At 45.7% G+C, this 23,201-nt stretch overlaps 2 protein-coding genes across 2 annotated transcripts; both read left to right on the forward strand.

Moving 5' to 3' along the window:
* Positions 1 to 204: 204 nt before the first annotated feature.
* On the forward strand, positions 205 to 2,128 carry LOC130473384 (zinc finger protein 420-like). Its single transcript, XM_056844907.1, has 3 exons — positions 205 to 215; positions 262 to 390; positions 634 to 2,128. The coding sequence occupies exons 1-3, from the start codon at positions 205 to 207 to the stop codon at positions 2,126 to 2,128; spliced, it is 1,635 nt and encodes a 544-aa protein (XP_056700885.1).
* Positions 2,129 to 9,068: 6,940 nt separating this feature from the next.
* Positions 9,069 to 18,371, forward strand: LOC130473395 (zinc finger protein 260-like). Its single transcript, XM_056844918.1, has 7 exons — positions 9,069 to 9,134; positions 9,567 to 9,693; positions 12,284 to 12,388; positions 13,371 to 13,472; positions 14,279 to 14,865; positions 15,115 to 16,330; positions 18,319 to 18,371. The coding sequence occupies exons 1-7, from the start codon at positions 9,069 to 9,071 to the stop codon at positions 18,369 to 18,371; spliced, it is 2,256 nt and encodes a 751-aa protein (XP_056700896.1).
* The last annotated feature ends 4,830 nt before the right edge of the window (positions 18,372 to 23,201 follow it).

Consider the following 23,201-nt stretch of genomic DNA (forward strand, 5'->3'; position numbering starts at 1 on the left):
CTTTTATCTAGGAAATGACCTGGAAAGGAAAAACAAGTGCCATGTGTGTGGAAAATATTTTAGTCAGAAATCGAATCTCACCAAACACCACCGAGTACACCTGGGAGATAAACCATATAAGTGCTTGAAATGTCCGAAACGGTTTGCTCGCAAATCACACCTTTTGGACCACAAGAGAATCCACACAGGAGAGAAACCCTATAAATGTTTAGAATGTGGGAAGCGGTTTTCTCAACAGCCTCACCTTTTGAGCCACAACAGAATCCACACAGGAGAAAAACCCTATAAATGTCTGGAGTGTGGGAAATGTTTTGCACATTACTCAGGACTTCTGAGTCACCAGAGAATGCACACGGGAGAAAAACCTTATACATGCTCAGAATGTGGAAAGTGTTTTTCCCAACACGCGCATCTTGTGAATCATAAGAGACTTCACACAGGAGAGAAACCTTACAAATGCATGGAGTGTGGAAAGTGTTTTTCCCAACACGCTAATCTTGTGAGCCACAAGAAAATCCACACAGAAGAGAAACCCTATAAATGTCTGGAGTGTGGGAAATGTTTTTGTCAGAAACTGTATCTCACCAAACACCGCCAAGTCCACCTGGGATATAAACCATATAAGTGCTTGAGGTGTCAGAAACTGTTTACTAGCAAAGCATACCTTTTGAGCCACAAGAGAATCCACACAGGAGAGAAACCTTATAAATGTCTGGAGTGTGGGAAATGTTTTGCACATGACTCAGGACTTCGACGTCACCGCAGAATCCACACGGGGAAAAAACCTTATACATGCTCAGAGTGTGGAAAGTGTTTTTCCCAACACAATCAACTTGTGACGCATCAGAGAGTTCACACAGGAGAGAAACCTTACAAATGTCTGGAGTGTGGAAAGTGTTTTTCCCAATCAGCTCATCTTAAGATCCATCAGAGAGTTCACACAGGAGAGAAACCTTACAAATGTATGGAGTGTGGAAAGTGTTTTGCTGACTCCTCATCCTTTGCACAGCATCAGAGAGTTCACACTGGGGAGAAACCCTACAAATGCATGGAGTGTAGAAAATGTTTTGCATACAACTCAGCCTTGTTGGTACATAAAAGAATCCACACTGGAGAGAAACCCTATAAGTGTTTGGAGTGTGGAAAGTGCTTTGGTCGCCATTCCCAACTTGCAAACCATCGGAAAATTCACACAGGAGAGAGAAACTATAAGTGCACAGTTTGTGGGAAATGTTTTGCTGACAACTCTACCCTTGTGCTTCACAGAAGAGTTCACACAGGAGAGAAACCATATACATGCAAAGTGTGTGGGAAATGTTTTGGTTATAGTTCAGCTTGTATGAAACACCAGAGGAATCACACTGGAGAGAAACCTTATAAATGTTCCGAGTGTGGGAAGTGTTTTTCTCACCGGCCAGCTCTTATGGTCCATCAGAGAGTCCACACTGGAGAGAAACCATACAAATGCTTGGAATGTGGGAAATGTTTTGGTTACCAATTCTATCTTGTGGATCATCACAGACTGCACACAGGGGAGAAACCTTATAAATGTTTAGAGTGTGGGAAGAATTTTGTTCAGAGATCTAACTTTTTGACACACCAAAGGATACACAGAAGGAAGAACCCATATGAATGTTCACAGTGTGGCAAATGTTTCACACAGCAATCCAACTTAGTGATACACCAGAGGGTTCACAGAGGGGAAAAGCATGAGTGTATCAAGTGCGGAAAATCTTTTTCTTGTAGTTCAGATTTTGTGAAACACCAGAGATCTCACACAGGAGAGAAATCTTACAAGTGCTTGGAGTGTGGGGAATGTTTTGCTCACCAGTCAGACCTTCAGCAACACAAGAAAGTCCACACTGGGGAGAAACCTTATGAATGCTCCGAATGTGGGAAATGTTATGCTTACCGTTCTGCATATATCAAACATCAGAAGGTTCACTCAGGACAGAAACCTTGCAAGTGCTTACAGTGTGGGAAATGTTTTGCTCACCAGTCAGACCTTCAGCAACACAAGAAAGTCCACACAGGAGAAAAACCTTATAAATGCACCAAATGTGGGAAATGCTATGCTTACCGTTCAGCATATGTAAAACATCAGAAGGTTCACTCAGAACAGAAATAGGCAAAACAAAAGCAAAGACCCCGTTCAGGTGAGATATGTTCCACCAAAGAGGTAGTGTGTGTGTGTTTTGTGTGTTTTACAGAGTCCAGGGGGCGGGGTATTATGTTTTGCCACCAATGTAATACTGCCATCATGCACAATGTTTTGTTTTCCCCCCTAGCAGTTCCTGGCAGCCACTCAGTTACAAGGGAGAATGTAAAAGGGAGCTGTTGCAGAAAACATTAAGAGGGGGGCTTAACCACTTCTGGTGACTTAAGCATTTGGGGTTTGCCCGCTTTTACCTTTTTTCCAGATTACAGCTCATTTTCTTTTTTTATAGAATCCAAAAAGAACCTTGGGAACTGAGCCAGCTCCAATTTTGTAGCTCCACCCTTCCGTCACTGTGTCTTCAGGTGTACCGTTTCCTATTTCTTTCTTTAGCATATTTCTCCAGCATCTTTCCCCATAAAGTTTATGATGAAAATTCAGATTAAACGCCTTAAGATTTATTAAATAAAGGTAAAGGTCCCCTGTGCAAGCACTGGGCATTCCTGACCTAAGGGGTGACATCACATCCCAGTGTTTACTAGGCAGACTCTGTTTACAGGGTGGTTTGCCAGTGCCTTCCCCAGTCATCTTCCCTTCACCTCCAGAAAGCTGGGTACTCATTTTACCGACCTCGGAAGGATGGAAGGCTGAGTCAACCTTGAGCCGGCTACCTGAAACCAGTTTCCATCGGGATCGAACTGAGGTCATGAGCAGAGTTTAGACTGCAGTACTTTAGCTTACCACTCTGCAGCACGGGGCTCCTCAATTTTAAGATTTATTAACATCTAAAACAGATGCAGTGTGAAATACAATAACCAGCCCTACAGTCCCTGTTTGTTTGTTTGTTTTGAGAGCCAATGTGGTATAGTTGTAAGGCTTGTGATTCCCCACCCCCTCCGAATAGGCAGCGGGATGCCTCTGGAGTATTTTGGAGCATCCAGATAATATTGTGCTATGGAACATGACTCACATGGCGCTCGTTGTCTTTTCCCCTTGTAGCTGTATCAAAGGGGAAGCTGCTTCACCTGCAGACACTGTGGTGGAGCTATGCTCTGCATTTCCTTCCTTCCTTTTCAGTCACCACAGCAGCCACCCAGGAAAAAAGCAAACTGGCCCCAGTTAGGCAGTGGTTTTACTCCCCTTTCTCCATAACTAGTTTGCTCTCTTCTGTGAGCCTTGGCAATCTCCCTCACTTGCCCAGCCTGCAGTGCCTCTTGGTTAGGAGAGGGCCAGAAGTCCAAGAAGGACATACAAGGGCTGGCTAAGGTTCAGCAGTGGTGGGAAGAGACCACTCTACCTTCTCAGAGGTACTCTGGGCATTTAAAAGATTATGGTTGTATATTTAGTATTAATAGTCGTATTATTGTGAGTCCTATAATAATGGGACTTTTGGTGGAAGGTAATTGTGAATGTGGCTCTTTGCGAGCCACAAACTGAGAGTAACCCTGCTGTAAAGGGTTTTTTCTTTCTAAGCCAAGCTGTCCTTTGGCATTACAGCAAGGACAGGGAAAGGCAAAGGGGTGGAGTCTGGTCCATGGGGGAGGCTGACCACCACCACGCTGTACTTTTGAACACAAGCAGCAGAGGAAAGGGGGAAGGTTTATGTATGTCGTTAATTTTCTCAGTCTTTCTGTTTGTTTTTTCATCCCAGTGGATCATCCAAAGGTTGAACGCTCTTCCCTCAAGAATGGAAAACGTCAGAAAATCTACTCAGGAAAGAAAACTGCATGAATGACTTGCTTGGGGCCCGGGAGGGTGGGGAGATTGTGTCTGACAGGTCCTAGTCATTGAGAATCTGCCTCCAGAGGATACTTCAGTGGAGACAACAGAAGATTCATTCAGAGAGAAAGAGAGCCTTCAGTTCAAGATACAAATTTGATAGGAAGAAATAGAAACTTCTGATAAGTATGGTATAATATAGTGGCTATTAAATATGCACGTTTTAAAGTTAAGCTATACATAAAGCGGTGGGGAGGGGACATTATGTTGCTAATTCTTTTTCCTCCATTAAATACACCACTCCAGATAAGAGGCCATTTGTAGCCTCTTGGGAAATAAATTATTTCCATGTCTGGTGTTTCTTACCTCTAAGGAGGTGAGTTATTCCTTTCCCCCTATAAGTTGTGTGTTAAAACAAGTTAATGTTTTTGAGATTACTCTTAGTACAGATCTTGTTTAAAGAAAAAACGCAATGACATATGTATGTTCCCCAGCTGGAGCTTACCATTGCAACCCTACTGGGAGTAATTGCAACAAATGGAGTAAATACATGTCCTTAAAATCAAATGGCTAATACTAGGAAGGATATAACAATCCTATAAAAAGAAGAATTACAAATGTGTTAGTCAAAGAAAAAACCTGACGTCTTATTTTTACAAGAAACATACTGAATTTTTTTTTATCCTGTTCTGAAATCATCCTGTTTCTCCTTCCAATATGTGCTGCAGTTAGCTCAAAATCAAGGGGGGTTGCAATCTTGATCTCCAGAAATTTTGATTTTCAGGTTCCGAATGTTCTAATAGATAAACAGGGTAGATATATTTGTGTGAAAGGTAAGCAAAATGACCCCACTCCTACACACAAAGCCAGCTGGGTGACCTTGGGCAAGTTACAGCTCTGTTAGAGTTCTCTCAGCCTCACCTACCTCACAGGGTGTCTGTTGTGGGGAGGGGAAGGAAAGGTGATTGTAAGCTGGTTTGAGTCTTAAGTGGTAGAGGAAAGTCGGCATATAAAAACCAACTCTTCTGAATAGACAAAATTATTGTAAAGGTATTTCAGTTTTATACAAGACTTTTAAAGATAGCTCTCCTTTGACTCCTTCATATACTAAAAAGTGGCAGAGAGAAATCAATTCTAATATCTCTGAGGACAACTGGACATCTATTTGGAAGATGTATCCTCTTAAATCAGCTTCTACCAACAAAGAACTAGCTTGTAAAATCATGAGCCAATGGTATCTCACCCCTCTCGCCATCATATCATGCCAGGGCACTAAGGTCTATGCTAGAAAAGCTGTGGCAAACCCGCTAATTTTATGCACTGCTGGTGTGTGTGTGTATGTGTTAAGTGCCGTCAAATCGCTTCCGTCTTATGGTGACCCTATGAATGAAAGTCCTCCAAAATGTCCTAGCTTTAACAGCCTTGCTCAGATCGTGCAAATTGACGGCTGTGGCTTCCTTTATTGAGTCAGTCCATCTCTTGTTGGGTCTTCCTCTTTTCCTGCTGCCCTCAACTTTTCCTAGCATGACTGTTTTTTCCAGTGACTCTTGTTGTCTCATGATGTGACCAAAATACGATAGCCTTAGTTTAGTCATTTTAGCTTCAAGGGTTAGTTCAGGCTTGATTTGATCTATAACCCACTGATTTGTTTTTTTGGCAGTCCACGGTATCTGTAATACTCTCCTCCAACACCACATTTCAAAGGAATCTATTTTCTTCCTATCAGCTTTCCTCACTGTCCAGCTTTCACACCCATACATAGTAATAGGGAATACGATGGCATGAATTATTCTAGTCTTGGTAGCCAGTGACACATCCTTACACTTCAAAATCTTTTCTAGCTCCTTCATGGCTGCCCTTCCTAGTCTCAATCTCTTTCTGATTTCTTGGCTCCCTTTTGGTTGATGGTGGACATGCCCAAAAGTTAGTTTATTTTGGGACAAGATCTTGCGAGAGATTATTCACACAATACAAAGTCCCTCATGATGCCTTAATTGTCTTACTAGAAAAAATTGATATACAACGATTTTCTACCCAAAAAAGGGAACTGATTTCAATACTGCTACTGGCAGCAAAATTTCTGATTGCCTCATACTGGAAAAAAAGATGTCTCCTATTGGGCTGTGTGAAAAGGCTTAGAACCTTTTAATTTTAGATAAGATATCTTCAAAACTCAAAGTAGCAAATAACTTATCTTACTCTACAAACTTTTTAAATAGATGGCTGCCTTTTCTAGAATATGTGGAGAAAGAGGCATCATGGAGTAAACAATGCAGATGGAACTGTCATATGATTTGCATTTATTAAGTTCTGCTAAATGAATACAACAAAATGTATGATTTCTGTAAAAGCACCGATGTATAATACTGGAACATATATTGAAACCAAGTATTGGAACATATCTCGACTGTACAAGGATGTTTAACCCATTGTTGTTGTATTTTTATTTTTGTTGTAGTTGTTATAAACTACACTTAAAATAAAGAGTTATATCGTTTTTTTAAAATGAATAAAAGGTAAGTTTCAGAACTTTGCCAGGAAAGGGAGACGCAGATTTCACTGAATTCATAATCAGATTTAGGGGGTACAGGATGTGTGTCCCGCTTATATAGAAGCAATTACATACCGGTAAGCCAAATGTGACTTTACTAAACCTTCTGATCTGTGACCTTTAAAGGCATGATGTGAGACACTTCTGAGCATCCCAAAGAATACGTGTTGCCAACTCTGTTCTGCTTGTTCTGGGATTTATTCTGGCAATTTTCATCATAAGTTGTCCTTCAAGGCTAAACAGTAAGTTAGTTGGAACAGTGAAAAAAATGTATGCTTGTATGGTTACACAAAAACCTAAATGCAAACTTTCAGGTCTACTGTGTAAGCATCCTAAATAGTGGTATAAAGTTAAAATCTACAATAAAACAGTGTACAAGGTTATCAGTTTTCCAGAATTCTAAGGGTGTTGGTGTCAAATGGCTTTTGAAAATGAAAGGCGCAGCAGTTGATCAAAACTCCCACCACCAGACAGGAGGCATGGATCCCTTGGAAGGGTAGTTAGCCACACCGCCACAGGTTTTAAAGAGTGCACGCAACGAAAAGCATAAATATAAGTCATTACATTCTGGTACCTTTCTTACTAATCTCCATCATCAGACAGCATCACCTTGATAGTGGAATGTTTTTTATGTTGTCGGTTAACCCTCCAGCCCCTAGTTGTGGCAATAATCTTCCCAGTTGTATCATTAGGTGGAGGTGTTAATCTATTTATAAGGATTTCTCCTCTTCCGTCACTATTGCAAAAAGCAAGAGATCTGGGAGATTTGAGGGACAGGAAGAAGAATGAATGAATAGTTAACAGCTCCACCAATTTTAATGGATTAGAAATGTAATCAACAGTTAATGCATTCTTTAAAACTGAGAGGAAGACCCATTAAAAAAAAGGTAGATTCAGCCCTGGGTACCAAACTAGACTTTAACACACACACACACCTTAAATAGTATTTCTTGTACATTTTTACATTTCACATGTGGGTGGAAATAGACCAAAAATTAAAATATTTTGTCAGAAAAAAATTGCTTATCTGCATGAAAACTTCAAGATTAAAACAGCAGTTCATTGGTACTTCAGAGACTGAAAGAATGTGTTTCCCCAGAGCTCTGACTCAAGAAAACGTACGCAGGGATAAATTTTGTTACGGCTCTAACGTGCTACTCAGTAGTTGCCAACCTCCGGGTACTCAAACAAGTGATCTCAACTGTGTAGTTATAGTTGTAATCAAAGTTACAGTTGTAACTTTGTAACTACAACTGTAACTTTGATTACAACCTCCAGGTACTAGCTGGAGCTCTCCTGCTATTACAGCGGATCTGCAGCCAACAGAGATCAGTCCCCCTGGAGAAAAGGGCCCCTTTGGCCATTGGACTCTATGGCATTGAAGTCCCTCCCCAAACCTCGCCCTCCTCAGGCTCCGCCCAAAAAAACTCCCGCCGGTGGCGAAGAGGGACCTGGCAACCCTGGTACTAGTAGACTGCTGTTTTATTTTGCTGCTGTGGATTAATTTATCAAAGGATAAGGAAACGCTGCACAGCCCGACCCTCCCAAACGCAGTTCCCAGGCGCGCCTCTTCCCAGCGCGCGCACAAATCCGCCTCTGTCGTTTTTGTGAATGGGCCTGCCTGGGAGTCTCCCGGGCGGCTGATTGGCTGCTTCGGCCTGGTGAGGCGCGGCTGATTGGCTGCTTCGGCCTGGTGACGCGCGCCCGTAGGTGACCAGAGGGGATAAAGACCCCCTCCCTTGCAAGTGGGCTGGCTGGCTGGCGGGGCTGCAGCCGCGGAGGGGGCAGCAGCCGAAGCCCACCTTGCACACGCGGGTAAGCGGGGCGGAGGGGCAGCCCCGGGGGTTTCTGCCTCTGGGTCTCGCCTTAGTGGAGTCTGCATTGGTTTGGCCCGTTTGCAGAAGGGAGAGGCCGAGGATGCGCTTTGCAGCTTCCTTTGTCCTTTGGGGGGGTGGGGGTGGAAGTAGCATACGCACAGCTAGGCGGGGGGGGGGGTCACAAGTGGGGAAGGAATCCCGGTCGGAAAGGGGGTGGGGGTCACATTTCCCGTGATGGCATGAAAAACTGGCCCGGAGGAGCAATGTTGTCATTTTAGCCTTGTTTGTCGACGCGACCCTGTGCAGAGTTATTCCAGTCTAAACCGGTCGGTTACAACGGGCTTTAGGTTTCAGTCGCTCTTCCCTGGATTCCCGTGGTGTGTCGCTTGGTAGGCTTCAGAACAGTGTGGGAGATGAGCGTTGTGGAAATGCGTCCCAAGACAATCCGATCCAACCCGCCTGCTGTATTCCTGGTACGCTTGGGGCCAGTCGAGGAATTCAGATCACAAACCACTGGAGAGAGCAGGAAACAGTCTGCAGAACAGGTGGCTTCAAGTGGCTGAGCTGCAGGGAAAGGAAAGCCGCCTCCAAGGGTCTCAGACGAACTTGAACTCCGAGGAAATTCCCAGCTGTTGAGATCTGGCCAGACTAGATAACAGGGGCAGGGAATTTAGCAGAGGTTGGTACTCCTGCATCTTTGCCTCTTGTGCTCCTCCGTGTGCCTTTCCTTCCAAAGATACTTGAGACACCCATGCAATACTGGGCAATGCATTTTTACTCCCGATTGATTTCTCCTTTTGCTTTTCTGGTCATCACGGAGTGCAGAATGAGTCAATCTGGATTGCCCCCTCTTCTCCGGGGAAGTGAGAAGGTTGCATCAGAGGCCGTGCAGGTAGGAGATGGTAACTGGTGAGTTTGGGCTAGGGTGGGGGAGATCAGCCAAAATTGCTTGTCAATTTGTACAACTCACAGACAATTTTTACTTACCTGGGCCCACTGCTGCCTTTTCTACCTGAGTCTCTGAGATCAGCCTTTCTGGTGGTCTTTGCAATTAGGCTTGTGCTTCTGTAACTTTTTATTTGGAAGGGGCTAGAGTACCTTTAATAACATGTGTTTTAAAATGAAAACGTTGTGCAATTTCCAAAGTATACACTTTTCTAAAAATAAAAAAAGCCAGCAAAGGCCCACCTGCAGCATGAGGTGACACAGGCCAGGTACAGAACTCTAATGCCTCCTTTTTTGTATAATGTGTAGATCAACGCTGTGACATTGAGAGGGTTTTTGGGGATGACGGGTAGTGTGTGAGCGCTCTTTATCTTTTCAGAGCCCAGTGACCTTTGAAGATGTGGCTGTGCATTTCACAGCTGGGCAAGCAGCTCTGCTGGATCCGAGCCAACGAACCTTGTATAGGGATGTTATGGTGGAAAATTATGAGAACATGGTCTCAGTGGGTAAGGGTCTTGCTTCTTCATTATATAGGCGACATTTATTTAGGTTTCTTTCTTGCTTTATCTAATGGTCTACAGATGTAAACATAAGACCTAGGAGAGGCTGTTAGTCCATCTTGCTCGGTATTGTCTACTCCAGTGATGGCGAACCTTTTAGAGACCGAGTGCCCAAACTGCAACCCAAAACCCACTTATTTATCTCTGAGTGCCAATGCGCACCACGGCAACACGGCACAGCCCTAGGCCAGTGGTCGGCAAACTCATTAGTCAACAGAGCCAAATATCAACAGTACAATGATTGAGATTTCTTTTGAGAGCCAAATTTCTTAAACTTAAACTATATAGGTAGGTACACTAAATAAAACTTGATATCATACTTAATAATGATCTTATTTATTGATAAAAATTAAATTGTAAGTCCCTGCCATTTCCCCTTCCCCGCCCAGAGTCCCATTGGGAGGCCAGGTCTACCCATTGGCTTTCTTGGCAGTAGACCTGGCCTCCGGAGGCCCATAGAAGCCAATTGGTAGACCTGGCCTCTGAAGGGGGACTTTTTTCCCCTCCTCAGAGTCCAGGTCTACTGCCAAGAAAGCCAGTGGGTAGACATGGCCTCTGAGGAGGGAAAAAAGTAAGTAAGGCATCCATAAAATTAAATCATGACAATGACTGACAAACACTGTACATTTTCCCCATATGCATTCTCAAAACTCTGCAGGGGGGCTTATTGTTGAGTTGTGCATCTGAGTGGCAAATCCAAGGCAAAATCTCCCATTCATAAATGGCCAATAACTCCCCATGCAGAGTTTTGAGAATCTGGATGGGGAAAATGTGCATCTGAGTGGCAAATCCAAGGCAAAAACCTCCCATTCACAAATGGCCAATAACCCCTGTCCCGAGCCCAGGCCTCCCCGGGCCACCTTGGGACTTCCCAGTCACCGGCGGGGGCTAGCCACCACACGCAGGGGGAGAAAAGGGGTCTGGACGGCAGGATAAAAGCCCCTCCCACCCATCCTTCCCTCCGCCCGATGACAAACCTCCGCGGTCGGGCACCTGGCCGGGAGGGGGAGGAGGGTCAAGCGCCGACGACACCACCCCCAGGCAGGAGCCGACCCCCACAACCTACCTTTCCCCCGCAGGTTCCCCAAAGGCAAGAAGGGCAGACACCCCTGAACTGGCCCAACCGAAGAGGGGGGGGCTTCTGGCGGGCCGGGAGTCCAGCCCCCCCAGACACACGTGTGTGCGTGCGCGCCCCACTCCTCTGTGTGGGCCCCTCCAGAGGGCCGCGGGGGCCAGCTGGCCCCCGCTGGCCGGCGGGAGTGAGAACGGTGGTGGGGCGAAACACCCTCCGAGGGGGCAGGGGGGCGCCAGATGCCAAAGGAGGCGGGACAGAGTCAGCGAGCGGAAGCGGCGATGGGCTCCCCTCTTCCAGGCGGCAAGAGGCGAGAAGGCCTGGCTCAACAGCCGGGGAAGGAGCAGCGGGAGGCCCCGATGCGCGCACCCCACCACAGGGATTTCTCCCCCCACGGCCAGGCTCGGGAGTGGTGCGGGAGGCCGCGGGGTGGGGGGGGTTCTCCGCCCCCCCCTCGGCTCCGGGCAGGGGGGGATTGGGACCGAGGCCAGGGCGGAAAAATTCGGCGGGGAGTCCAGGAAAGGGGGGGCTTTGAACCGAGCAGTTCAAAGCCCCCGCGGCCCAGCTGGGCGGCCGCCTGCCTACAGCCTCCCCCATCCGGGGCGGGGCAGAGCCGGAAAGGCCAGCAGCTGGGAGGAACCATGCGTGCCGGCAGAGAGGGCAATACGTGCTGGAAATGGCACGCGTGCCATAGGTTCGCCAACACGGGTCTACTCTGACTGGCAGCTGTCTATTCTGACTGGCAACTGTCCAGGATCTGAGGCTAAGAAAAGTCATTCCCCAATTATGCAGAGATCCTTTACCTGAAGGTACCAGGGGTTGAACCTGGGACATCCTGTATGCTAACCTGGTGTACCACCACAGAATACCTGAAATGGGTACATGATACATACAATCACAGAGTTGAAAGGAGACATACAGGCCCTTTACCTCATCCCTGTGCTTAATGCAGGACCAGCCTAGAGCATCCCTAACAAGTGTTTGCCCAGCCTCTGTTTAAAGACCTCCCTTGGTAGCCGATTCTACTGTTGAACAACTCTTACTGTAAAAATTTTTTCCTAATATCCAGCCGGTTCCTTTCTGCTCACAATTTGCTCAAGGCGTATTTGAAACCATTTTACCACTTGGAAAAGCTTCCCTGAATGAGTCCCTGGGAAGAGAACTTCACCAGAATTGCATCGTACGGTGGTCCTGAAAAGGGGCTCCAAGCTGTCTTCTGCCACCGTCAGCTTACCACCAAAAATGTCTCTTTGTGGGCCTGCTTTGTCTCGCCCATGGTAGACCTGCAGAATTGTTCCAGAATGACTGTTCTATTTGTGTGTGACTATCTTTTGTTATTGAACCCAGTCCTAGGTGTCAAAAGTATGAACCACACCAGTACATTAAATTACAGAAATAAAAATAAAAGCAACACTAATACTAAATTCCTGCTAAAGACTCTTGTTCATTTCTTTTTCCAAGCAGGATTTCTGGCTCCAAAGCCAGAGCTCATTGAACAGCTGGAACTCGGAGATGACCCATGGGTGCCTGACAGCTTGGAGGAAACGAAGGTTTCCCACAACGACTCGGGTAAAGGAATGGTGGAGTGGATCTATCCTAGTTTTTAGTGTCCTTGCAGGGCATCCAGCTAACTTGGAAAAAAAAATCAGGGTCTTTGAGGAAGCGTTTAGATATTAATTCTTTCAAGGTGAAACTGTTTCAGTTGCCCAGGTGATGATCTGAGGACAGCTGTCACAGCTACCTGCCTCTGGCTAAAGAAGCCTGGATGTGAACAGTGCCTGGAAAGTAGACTTCCGGCCCCCCTTGAATTCCATGCAAGAAAAGCAGAACATAAATAAACTTAACCATACCCCTTAGGTACTTGGGAGTCAGGCCCTTTTCATATGCAAATGTGTACAGATTTTATCTGGTTGATTAAGATTTGTAAATTCCCTTCAGTAAGATTTCTTTAATCTGTAAACAGAACAAATCAAAAACAGTTAAAAATAATTTTGATCCTCTCAAATACTGGTCAGTGAGGCTCAAATGTCTTAATTTTTAAATTAATTTTTCTAAAAGTCATGCTCAAGACCTTTGGTCATGTGAGTTTTATGATCAAAGGAAAGGAATGTCTTTAATTTGGGATGCCTTTCGGATATTACGCTAGGCTGAAGTTTTCATTCTGTCTGTGTTTAATTTGGGTTAAGGATATTTTTGCTTCAAGCATGTTTTTCAACTCTTTGATACGACTCAAGTCTTTGGGCAGTGGGAACTATGTAAAGTCAGTGTGAAGCAGTCAGATTTAAAGATGTAGAAGTAAAATGCATGAAAATTAGGGCTGCCAGATATTGACTGGGAAATACGTGGAGATTTTGGGAGGTGGAGCCTGGGGATGGTGGGGTTTGAGGAGAGGACCATAGAGTCCACCCTCCAAAGCAGCACTTTTCTCCAAGGAAACTGATCTGTGTAGTCTGGAGATCAATTGTAATAGTGGGAGATCTCCAGGTGCCTGGAGGTGGGGACCCTATTGAAAAAATAGATTTTTCAAGATGCTGTCTTCTTTCCCCAAAAGGATTTCTTCTCCCTGAACCTGAGGGTATTATTCAGCTGGAACCAGAAGCCTTGTGGATGCCAGTTTGTCAGGAAGAAACGAAGACTGTGGCCACCAACTCAGGTGAGAGAACCAGGGGTTGGGGGAAGCAGTTGACAGATCCATTGGCCATCGTTATTACATAAACGGTAATAAAGCCCCTGTCATCAAGATGGGCCATTACTAGTCATCAAAAAGAAGTTGCCACCATCAGCTTTTCCTGCCAACTGTCTCTTGACTCCCCCACCCAAAGGACAGTCCTCAATGTCTTCCTTACAGGCCTTCACATCTCCCAGGAGGGAACCAGCTAGGCCACTTACTCACTTGTTGCTAGGCAACATCCCAGGGGCTGTCTCGTAATCTCTCTTTGTCTTCCCCCTAAATGGTGGTGTTCCTCCATCTGCCATTTTTACAGGATTTCATGAAGGATGCTAGGCTTTTGAGAAATTTATTTGTTTATTAATTTTTAAAAATTATCCCCCACCGCTCAATCAGTAATGCCTGAGGTTAAGCTCTCCTCTATAGCCTCAGTATGTTTACTTAAGGGGTTTTGAATCTCTTTTAGCTGTTTTTTAGTCATCGTCTTGCTGAGGACTGTTTTATCAATACCATTTGAGACTTTTCTGTGGTTGCTTTATGCCCTAGCTTGGTTTTAATGACTGTTGTAATGGGGGGGGGGGTTAGTTGCCATCGGCCTGAATCAGGTCACTAGAGAGGTGCTTACATAATTTTTTTCAAATACATGTTGTTGTAGCAACGGTTTCCTACCAAGTATTTTATACCTAGCAGTGATGGGTGCCCCCACTGTGCAACCTAAAAAAGCACTCCAAAAGAAGCAATATCTACCTTTTTGCGGTTTAGTGTCTGTTACCTGTTTGCCTTTTTTCTAGGAAATGACTTGGAAAGGAAAAACAAGTGCCATGTGTGTGGAAAATATTTTAGTCAGAAATCGAATCTCGCCAGACACTGCCGAGTCCACCTAGGGCATAAACAATATAAGTGCTTGAGGTGTCAGAAACGGTTTGCTAGCAAATCACACCTTTTGATCCACAAGAGAATCCACACAGGAGAGAAACCCTATAAATGTTTAGAATGTGGGAAGCGGTTTTCTCAACAGCCTCACCTTTTGAGCCACAACAGAATCCACACAGGAGAAAAACCCTATAAATGTCTGGAGTGTGGGAAATGTTTTGCACATGACTCAGGACTTCTGAGTCACCAGAGAATCCACACGGGAGAAAAACCTTATAGATGCTCAGAATGTGGAAAGTGTTTTTCCCAACACGCTCATCTTGTGAATCATAAGAGACTTCACACAGGAGAGAAACCTTACAAATGCATGGAGTGTGGAAAGTGTTTTTCCCAGCACGCTAATCTTGTGAGCCACAAGAAAATCCACACAGAAGAGAAACCCTATAAATGTCTGGAGTGTGGGAAATGTTTTTGTCAGAAACTGTATCTCACCAAACACCGCCAAGTCCACCTGGGATATAAACCATATAAGTGCTTGAGGTGTCAGAAACTGTTTGCTAGCAAAGCATACCTTTTGAGCCACAAGAGAATCCACACAGGAGAGAAACCTTATAAATGTCTGGAGTGTGGGAAATGTTTTGCACATGACTCAGGACTTCGATGTCACCGCAGAATCCACACGGGGAAAAAACCTTATACATGCTCAGAGTGTGGAAAGTGTTTTTCCCAACACATTCAACTTGTGACGCATCAGAGAGTTCACACAGGAGAGAAACCTTACAAATGTCTGGAGTGTGGAAAGTGTTTTTCCCAATCGGCTCATCTTAAGATCCATCAGAGACTTCACACAGGAGAGAAACCTTACAAATGCATGGAGTGTGGAAAGTGTTTTGCTGACTCCTCATCCTTTGCACAGCATCAGAGAGTTCACACTGGGGAGAAACCCTACAAATGTATGGAGTGTGGAAAATGTTTTGCATACAGCTCAGCCTTGTTGGTACATAAAAGAATCCACACTGGAGAGAAACCCTATAAATGTTTGGAGTGTGGAAAGTGCTTTGGTCGCCATACCCACCTTGCAAACCATCGGAAAATTCATACAGGAGAGAGAAACTATAAGTGCACAGTTTGTGGGAAATGTTTTGCTGACAACTCTACCCTTGTGCTTCACAGAAGAGTTCACACAGGAGAGAAACCATATACATGCAAAGTGTGTGGGAAGTGTTTTGGTTATAGTTCAGCTTGTATGAAACACCAGAGGAATCACACTGGAGAGAAACCTTATAAATGTTCAGAGTGTGGGAAGTGTTTTTCTCACGGGCCAGATCTTATGGTCCATCAGAGAGTCCACACTGGAGAGAAACCATACAAATGCTTGGAATGTGGGAAATGTTTTGGTTACCAATCCTATCTTGTGGATCATCACAGGCTGCACACAGGGGAGAAACCTTATAAATGTTTAGAGTGTGGGAAGTGTTTTGTTCAGAGATCTAACTTTGTGACACACCAAAGGATACACAGAAGGAAGAAACCATATGAATGTTCACAGTGTGGCAAATGTTTCACACAACAATCCAACTTAGTGATACACCAGAGGGTTCACACAGGGGGAAAGCATGAGTGCATCAAGTGCGGAAAATCTTTTTCTTGTAGTTCAGATTTTGTGAAACACCAGAGATCTCACACAGGAGAGAAATCTTACAAGTGCTTGGAGTGTGGGAAATGTTTTGCTCACCAGTCAGACCTTCAGCAACACAAGAAAGTCCACACTGGGGAGAAACCTTATGAATGTTCTGAATGTGGGAAATGTTATGCTTATCGTTCTGCATATGTCAAACATCAGAAGGTTCACTCAGGACAGAAACCTTATAAATGCCCTGAGTGTGGAAAGTGTTTTTCTCAGCACCCACATCTTGTGATTCACCAGAAGGTCCACATGGAAGGCAAAATAAAGCAAAGACCCCATTCAGGTGAGATATGTTCCACCAAACAGGTAGTGTATGTGTGTTTTGTGTGTTTTACAGAGTCTAGGGGGCGGGGTATTATGTTTTGCCACCAATGTAATACTGCCATCATGCACAATGTTTTATTTCCCCCCCCCCCTAGCAGTGCCTGGCAGCCACTCATTTACATGGAAGAATGTAAAAGGGAGCTGTTGCAGAAAACATTAAGAGGGGGGCTTAACCACTTCTGGTGACTTAAGCATTTGGGGTTTGCCCCCTTTCACCTTTTTTCCAGATTACAGCTCATTTCCTTTGTTTATAGAATCCAAAAAGAACCTTGGGAACTGAGCAAGCTCCTATTTATGTAGCTCCACCTTTCCATCACTGTGTCTTCAGCTGTTCCGTTTCTTATTTCTTTCTTTAGCATATTTCTCCAGCATCTTTCCCCCATAAAGTAGTCAAGGCACTTTATGATGAAAATTCAGATTAAACAATTGCATTAAGATTTATTAAATAAAGGTAAAGGTCCCCTGTGCAAGCACTGGGCATTCCTGACCTATGGGGTGACATCACATCCCAGTGTTTACTAGGCAGACTCTGTTTACAAGGTGGTTTGTCAGTGCCTTCCCCAGTCATCTTCCCTTCACCTCCAGCAAACTGGGTACTCATTTTACCGACCTCGGAAGGATGGAAGGCTGAGTCAACCTTGAGCCGGCTACCTGAAACCAGTTTCCGTCGGGATTGAACTGAGGTCATGAGCAGAGTTTGGACTGCAGTACTTTAGCTTACCACTCTGCAGCACGGGGCTCCTCAATTTTAAGATTTATTAAAAACATCTAAAACAGAAGCAGTGTGAAATACAATAACCAGCCTTACGGTACCTGTTTGTTTGTTTGTTTTGTTTTGAGAGCCAATGTGGTATAGTTGTAAGGCTTGTGATCCCCCCCTCTCCGAATAGGCAGCGGGATGCCTCTGGAGTATTTTGGAGCATCCAGATAATATTGTGCTATGGAACATGACTCACATGGCGCTTGTTATTTTTTCCCCTTGGAGCTGTATCAAAGGGGAAGCTGCTTCACCTGCAGATACTTTGGTGGAGCTATGCTCTGCATTTCCTTCCTTCCTTTTCAGTCCTGTAAAGCAGTAACACTCAGGCATGCCATCACTGTCTCTTGTGAGCATCGTTCCCCAGTGTGGGACCCACCCAATCTTCCAGGAATGTGGGTCAAGCCATGGAGAATAATAAACTGTGAGCCTCATTTTCTATGGTCTCTGCATTCTCTTCCCACCACCAGATGGCTCCTGGGAGTAGAGCAAGCTGCCCGCAGAGAAGAGAGAGTGGAATCACCAACACCACCACAGCAGCCACCCAGGAAAAAAGCAAACTGGCCCCAGTTAGGTGGTAGCAGTGGTTTTACTCCCCTTTCTCCATAACTAGTTTGCTCTCTTCTGTGAGTCTTGGCAATCTCCCTCCCTTGCCCAGCCTGCTGTGCCTCTTGGTTAGGAGAGGGCCAGAAGACCAAGAGGGACATACAAAGGCTGGCTAAGGTTCAGCAGTGGTGGGAAGAGACCACCCTACCTTCTCAGAGGTATTATGGGAATTTAAAAGATTATGGTTGTATATTTAGTATTATTAGTCTTATTGTCTAACAGTCTTATTGTCTAATAGTCTTATTAATAGTCTTTAGTATTAATAGTCTTAGTATTAATAGTCTTAATACAATAATATTATTGTGAGTCCTATAATAATGGGACTTTTGGTGGAAGGTAACTGTGAATGTGGCTCTTTGCAAGCTACAAACTGAGAGTAACCCTGCTGTAAAGGGTTTTTTCTTTCTAAGCCAAGCTGTCCTTTGGCATTACAGCAAGGACAGGGATGGCAAAGGGGTGGAGTCTGGTCCATGAGGGAGGCTGACCACCACGCGGCACTTTTGAACACAAGCAGCAGAGGAAAGGGGGAAGGTTTACGTATGTTGTTAATTTTCTCAGTCTTTCTGTTTGTTTTTTCATCCCAGTGGATCATCCAAAGGTTGAACGCTCTTCCCTCAAGAATGGAAAACGTCAGTAAATCCACTCAGGAAAGAAAACTGCATGAATGACTTGGTTGGGGCCCGGGAGGGTGGGGAGATTGTGTCTGACAGGTCCTAGTCATTGAGAATCTGCCTCCAGGGGATACCTCAGTGGAGACAACAGAAGATTCATTCAGAGAGAAAGAGAGCCTTCAGTTCAAGATACAAATTTGATAGGAAGAAATAGAAACTTTTGATAAGTATGATGTAATATAGTGGCTATTAAATATGCACTTTTTAAAGTTAAGCTATACATAAAGCGATGGGGAGGGGGCGTTATGTTGGTAATTATTTTTCCTCCATTAAATACACCACTCCAGATAAGAGGCCATAATTTTCTGCACTGCTGGTATGTGTGTGTATGTGTTAATCTAGTCTTGGTAGCCAGTGACACATCCTTACACTTCAAAATCTTTTCTAGCTCCTTCCTGGCTGCCCTTCCTAGTTTCAATCTCTTTCTGATTTCTTGGCTCCTTTTTGGTTGATGGTGGACATGCCCAGTGGCGTAGCGTGGGTTGTCAGCACCCGGGGCAAGGCAAGTAATTTGCGCCCCCTAACCCGTGGATTTTAGCACTCGAGTCTCTTCCACTAGATTAGTTAAAGAAACCCTTACCCCCTAAGCACATGTATTGTTTGTGCTGATGTAATTAAAGTAAAATGACTGAACCTGGGGCCTTCGGTATACCAAGCAGCTGTGGGACTTGCAAATACCTCTGTACTTAATAATTTGTGTTTAAGAGGTGTTTGGAAGATGCAATACAAACCTTATGCCTGCTTGTCTTTGGGCCATACTCCTCCTGTGTTGTTTAGGTGGAAAGCAGCCACTGGCTTCCTTTTGGGACTTCATGTACCCCCCCCCCATTCATTTTCATATGCCCAAAACATATATTTACTGTTTACTGATATGATGCTTGCTATACACCTCTGTGCACATCCTGGCCACAGGAGGCAAAGATGTATAGTAAATTGGCCCATGCTGCAAAACTAAATTAACTGTATACAATTCAAATTCACCAATTAGTAATAAGTGGAAGATGAGTTTGAAAAAGAAAAGTCCAGGAGGCAATTCTCACTAAGCATCAAATTCTAATCCACAAGTGGTTTCTCTAACAATGTGTGTGTGTGTGTGTAAAGTGCCGTCAAGTCGCAGCCGACTTATGGCAACCCAGAGGCCACTTACCGGCATCATCTTCGCCCCGAACCGCATTGAGGCGGGTGGCGCCGGCTCCCACCACCCGGGACCGAGGCGGAGACCAACGGCCGAGGCCTGGAGGAGTGCGGCGGCCTCGCGTGCCCAGGAACCTGTTGCAGGCGGCGCTCCCGGGCCGGTGGGACGGCCCTCGCGGGACCGGCGCCTCTCTCAGGGCCCAGCGCCGCCCCGCGCCCTTCAGCTTTGTCTCGCCTTCGCCCCCCACCCCTCCTTCCCCGCCGCCTCTGCTCGCCACAAACAAGACGGCCGCCGCCCTCCAGCCTCCTCTGAAACTCCCCCCCCCCCTTCCGCTGGCCCGGCAGGGAGGAGCTGCTGAGTCCCACCCCCAAGGTGGGCTGGGCCGGGTGAGGCCGACGCTGTGGGCTCCGCCGTGCGGCCCTGCCTCAGCGGCGAGGGGGAGGGAGATTAATGCCTGAGGCGGCCCTGCCGTGAGTTGGGGAGCGGGGCCGCGGCTTTCCCGCCCCCTGGAGGCCTGCTGAGAAAGGGTGGCCGCGCTTGGCATTCCCAGCGCTGGATCAAGAGTTTGAAAATGTTATACAAAAAACACCGCTTTGAAAGGGTTTTTTGGATACCGCGGCTTATGAATGGTTGGAAGACGTCTTCACTGCAGTGAGAGAGAGTGAGTGAGTGAGCCAGGCAGGGGCAGAGAGCTGCGAGTGCGCCCCCCCAGATGTTGCGCCCGGTGCGGCCGGCCCCCCCTGCACCCCCCACGCTACGCCACTGGACATGCCCAAAAGTTAGTTTATTTTGGGACAAGATCTTGCGAGAGATTATTCACACAATACAAAGTCCCTCATGATGCCTTAATTGTCTTACTAGAAAAATTTGATATACAACAATTTTCTCCCCAAAAAAGGGAACTGATTTCAATACTGCTACTGGCAGCAAAATTTCTGATTGCCTCATATTGGAAAAAAAGATGTCTCCTACTGGACTGTGTGAAAAGGTGTAGAACCTTTTAATTTTAGATAAGATATCTTCAAAACTCAGAGTAGCAAATAACTTATCTTACTCTACAAACTTTTTAAATAGATGGCTGCCTTTTCTAGAATATGTGGAGAAGGGGGCATCATGGAGTAAACAATGCCCATGGAACTGTCATATGATTTGAATTTATTAAGTTCTGCTAAATGAATACAACAAAATGTATGATTTCTGAAAAGCACCGATGTATAATACTGGAACATATATTGAAACCAAGTATTGGAACATATCTCAACTGTACAAGGATGTTTAACCCATTGTTGTTGTATTTTTATTTTTGTTGTTGTTGTTGTTATAAACTAAACTTAAAATAAAGAGTTATATCATGTGTTTTTTAAAAGAATAAAAGGTAAGTTTCAGAGCTTTGCCAGGAAAGGGAGACGCAGATTTCACTGAATTCATAATCAGATTTAGGGGTTACAGGATGTGTGTCCCGCTTATATAGAAGCAATTACATAAGCCAAATGTGACTTTACTAAACCTTCTGATCTGTGACCTCTAAAGGCATTATGTAACACTTCTGAGCATCCCAAAGAATAGGTGTTGCAAACTCTGTTCTGCTTGTTCTGGGATTTATTCTGGCAATTTTCATCATAAGTTGTCCTTCAAGGCTAAACACTAAGTTGGAACAGTGAAAAAAATGCATGCTTGCATGGTTACACAAAAACCTAAATGCAAACTTTCAGGATTGCTGTGTAAGCATCCTAAATAGTGGTATAAAGTTAAAATCTACAATAAAACAGTGTACAAAGTTATCAGTTTTCCAGAATTCTAAGGGTGTTGGTGTCAAATGGCTTTTGAAAATGAAAGGCACAGCAGTTGATCAAAGCTCCCACCACCAGACAGGAGGCATGGATCCCTCGGAAAGGTAGTTAGCCACACCGCCACAAGTTTTAAAGAGTGGTTGATGAGCCCAGCATGCAATGAAAAGCATAAATATAATTCATTACATTCTGGTATCTTTCTTACTAATCTCCATCATCAGATAGCATCACCTTGATAGTGGAATGTTTTTCATGTTGTCGATCACCCCTCCAGCCCCTAGTTGTGGCAACAATCTCACCAATTGTATCCATTAGGTGGAGCTGTTCATCTATTTATAAGGATTTCTCCTCTTCTGTCACTTACTATTGCAAAAAGCAAGTGATCTGGGAGATTTGAATGATTGGAAGAAGAATGAATGGTTAACAGCTCCACCAATTTTAATGGATTAGAAATGTAATCAACAGTTAATGCATTCTTTAAAACCGAGAGGAAGACCCATTAAAAAAAAGGTAGATTCAGCCCTGGGTACCAAACTAGACTTTAACACACACACACACCTTAAATAGTATTTCTTGTACATGTTTACATTTCACATGTGGGTGGAAATAGGCCAAAAATTAAAACATTTTGTCAGAAAAAAATTGCTTATCTGCATTAAAACTTCAAGTAGATGAAAACAGGAGTTCATTGGTACTTCAGAGACTAAAAATGTATTTCACCAGAGCTCTCACTCAAGAAAATGAATTTTGTTACAGCTCTAACGTGCTGCTTAGTGATGTGGTAAACGGGGGTTCGTGGGGGGAGAGAGAGACCCGAGATCGTTATCAAGAAAAACAGTTTACCAGCCTCCAGGTACTAGCTGGAGCTCTCCTGCTATTACAACTGATCTGCAGCCAACAGAGATCAGTCCCCCTGGAGACAAGGGCCCCTTTGGCCATTGGACTCTATGGCATTGAAGTCCCTCCCCAAACCCCGCCCTCAAAACCTCCCGCCGGTGGCGAAGAGGGACCTGGCAACCCTGGTACTAAGTAGACGGCTGTTTTATTTTGCTGGTGTCGTTTAATGTAGAAGGAGGAGATAAGGCGACGCTGCACAGCCCGACCCTCCCCAACGCCCATCCTGCCCGTGCAGCGTGGAGACCCCTTCTCCGCAAGCTCCGTCGCAGACAGTCCGGACGACCAGGGGGCGGGCGAAAGGGGGCACTTCGGCCATTTCTGCACGGGAGGTTTGGCCGGGGATTGGCCGCCCTCCCCGCCCGGACGGTCAAAACTCTGCATGGGGGAAAGAGGGGGGGGCTTGTTTTTCGTGCTTGGAGTATTGGGGTGGGGGAAATGCGCCTCTGGAGGGCGGCAGCTCCAAGGCAAAACCTCCCCTGGGTGAATGGCCCTCCACGCCCAGGCTCCTCGGTGGGTTTTCCCAGCAAAGGACTGCGGTTCCCAGGCGCGCCTCTTCCCAGCGCGCGCGCAAATCCGCCCCTGCCGTTCTTGTGAATGGGCCGGCGTGGGAGTCTCCCGGGCGGCTGATTGGCTACTTCGGCCTGGTGACGCGCGCCCGTAGGTGACCAGAGGGGACAAAGACCCCCTCCCTTGCAAGTGGGCTGGCTGGCTGGCGGGGCTGCATCCGCGGAGGGGGCAGCAGCCGAAGCCCACCTTGCACACGCGGGTAAGCGGGGCGGAGGGAGGTTTCTGCCTCTGGGTCCCGCCTTAGTGGAGTCTGCATTGGTTCGGCCCGTTTGCAGAAGGGAGAGGCGGAGGATGCGCTTTGCAGCTTCCTTTGTCCTTCTTGGGGTGGGGGTGGGGGTAGCACACTCACAGCTAAGCGGGGGGGGGGTCACGAGTGGGGAAGGAATCCCGGTCGGAAAGGGGGTGGG

The sequence above is a fragment of the Euleptes europaea genome, chromosome 1 (assembly GCF_029931775.1).
Source record: "Euleptes europaea isolate rEulEur1 chromosome 1, rEulEur1.hap1, whole genome shotgun sequence".
Taxonomy (NCBI): Eukaryota; Metazoa; Chordata; class Lepidosauria; order Squamata; family Sphaerodactylidae; genus Euleptes; species Euleptes europaea.

Excerpts from the sequence above, each read along its gene's own strand:
- LOC130473384 (XM_056844907.1), top strand. Across the intron at positions 391-633 it reads ACATGCTCAGAATGTGGAAA|GTGTCAGAAACTGTTTACTA; the intron begins GTGTTTTTCCCA and ends TAAGTGCTTGAG.
- LOC130473395 (XM_056844918.1), top strand. The coding sequence starts at position 9,069 with ATGAGTCAATCTGGATTGCCCCCTCTTCTCCGGGGAAGTGAGAAGGTT. Across the intron at positions 12,389-13,370 it reads GGTTTCCCACAACGACTCGG|GATTTCTTCTCCCTGAACCT; the intron begins GTAAAGGAATGG and ends TTTCCCCAAAAG. Across the intron at positions 14,866-15,114 it reads ATCTCACCAAACACCGCCAA|AGAGTTCACACAGGAGAGAA; the intron begins GTCCACCTGGGA and ends GTGACGCATCAG.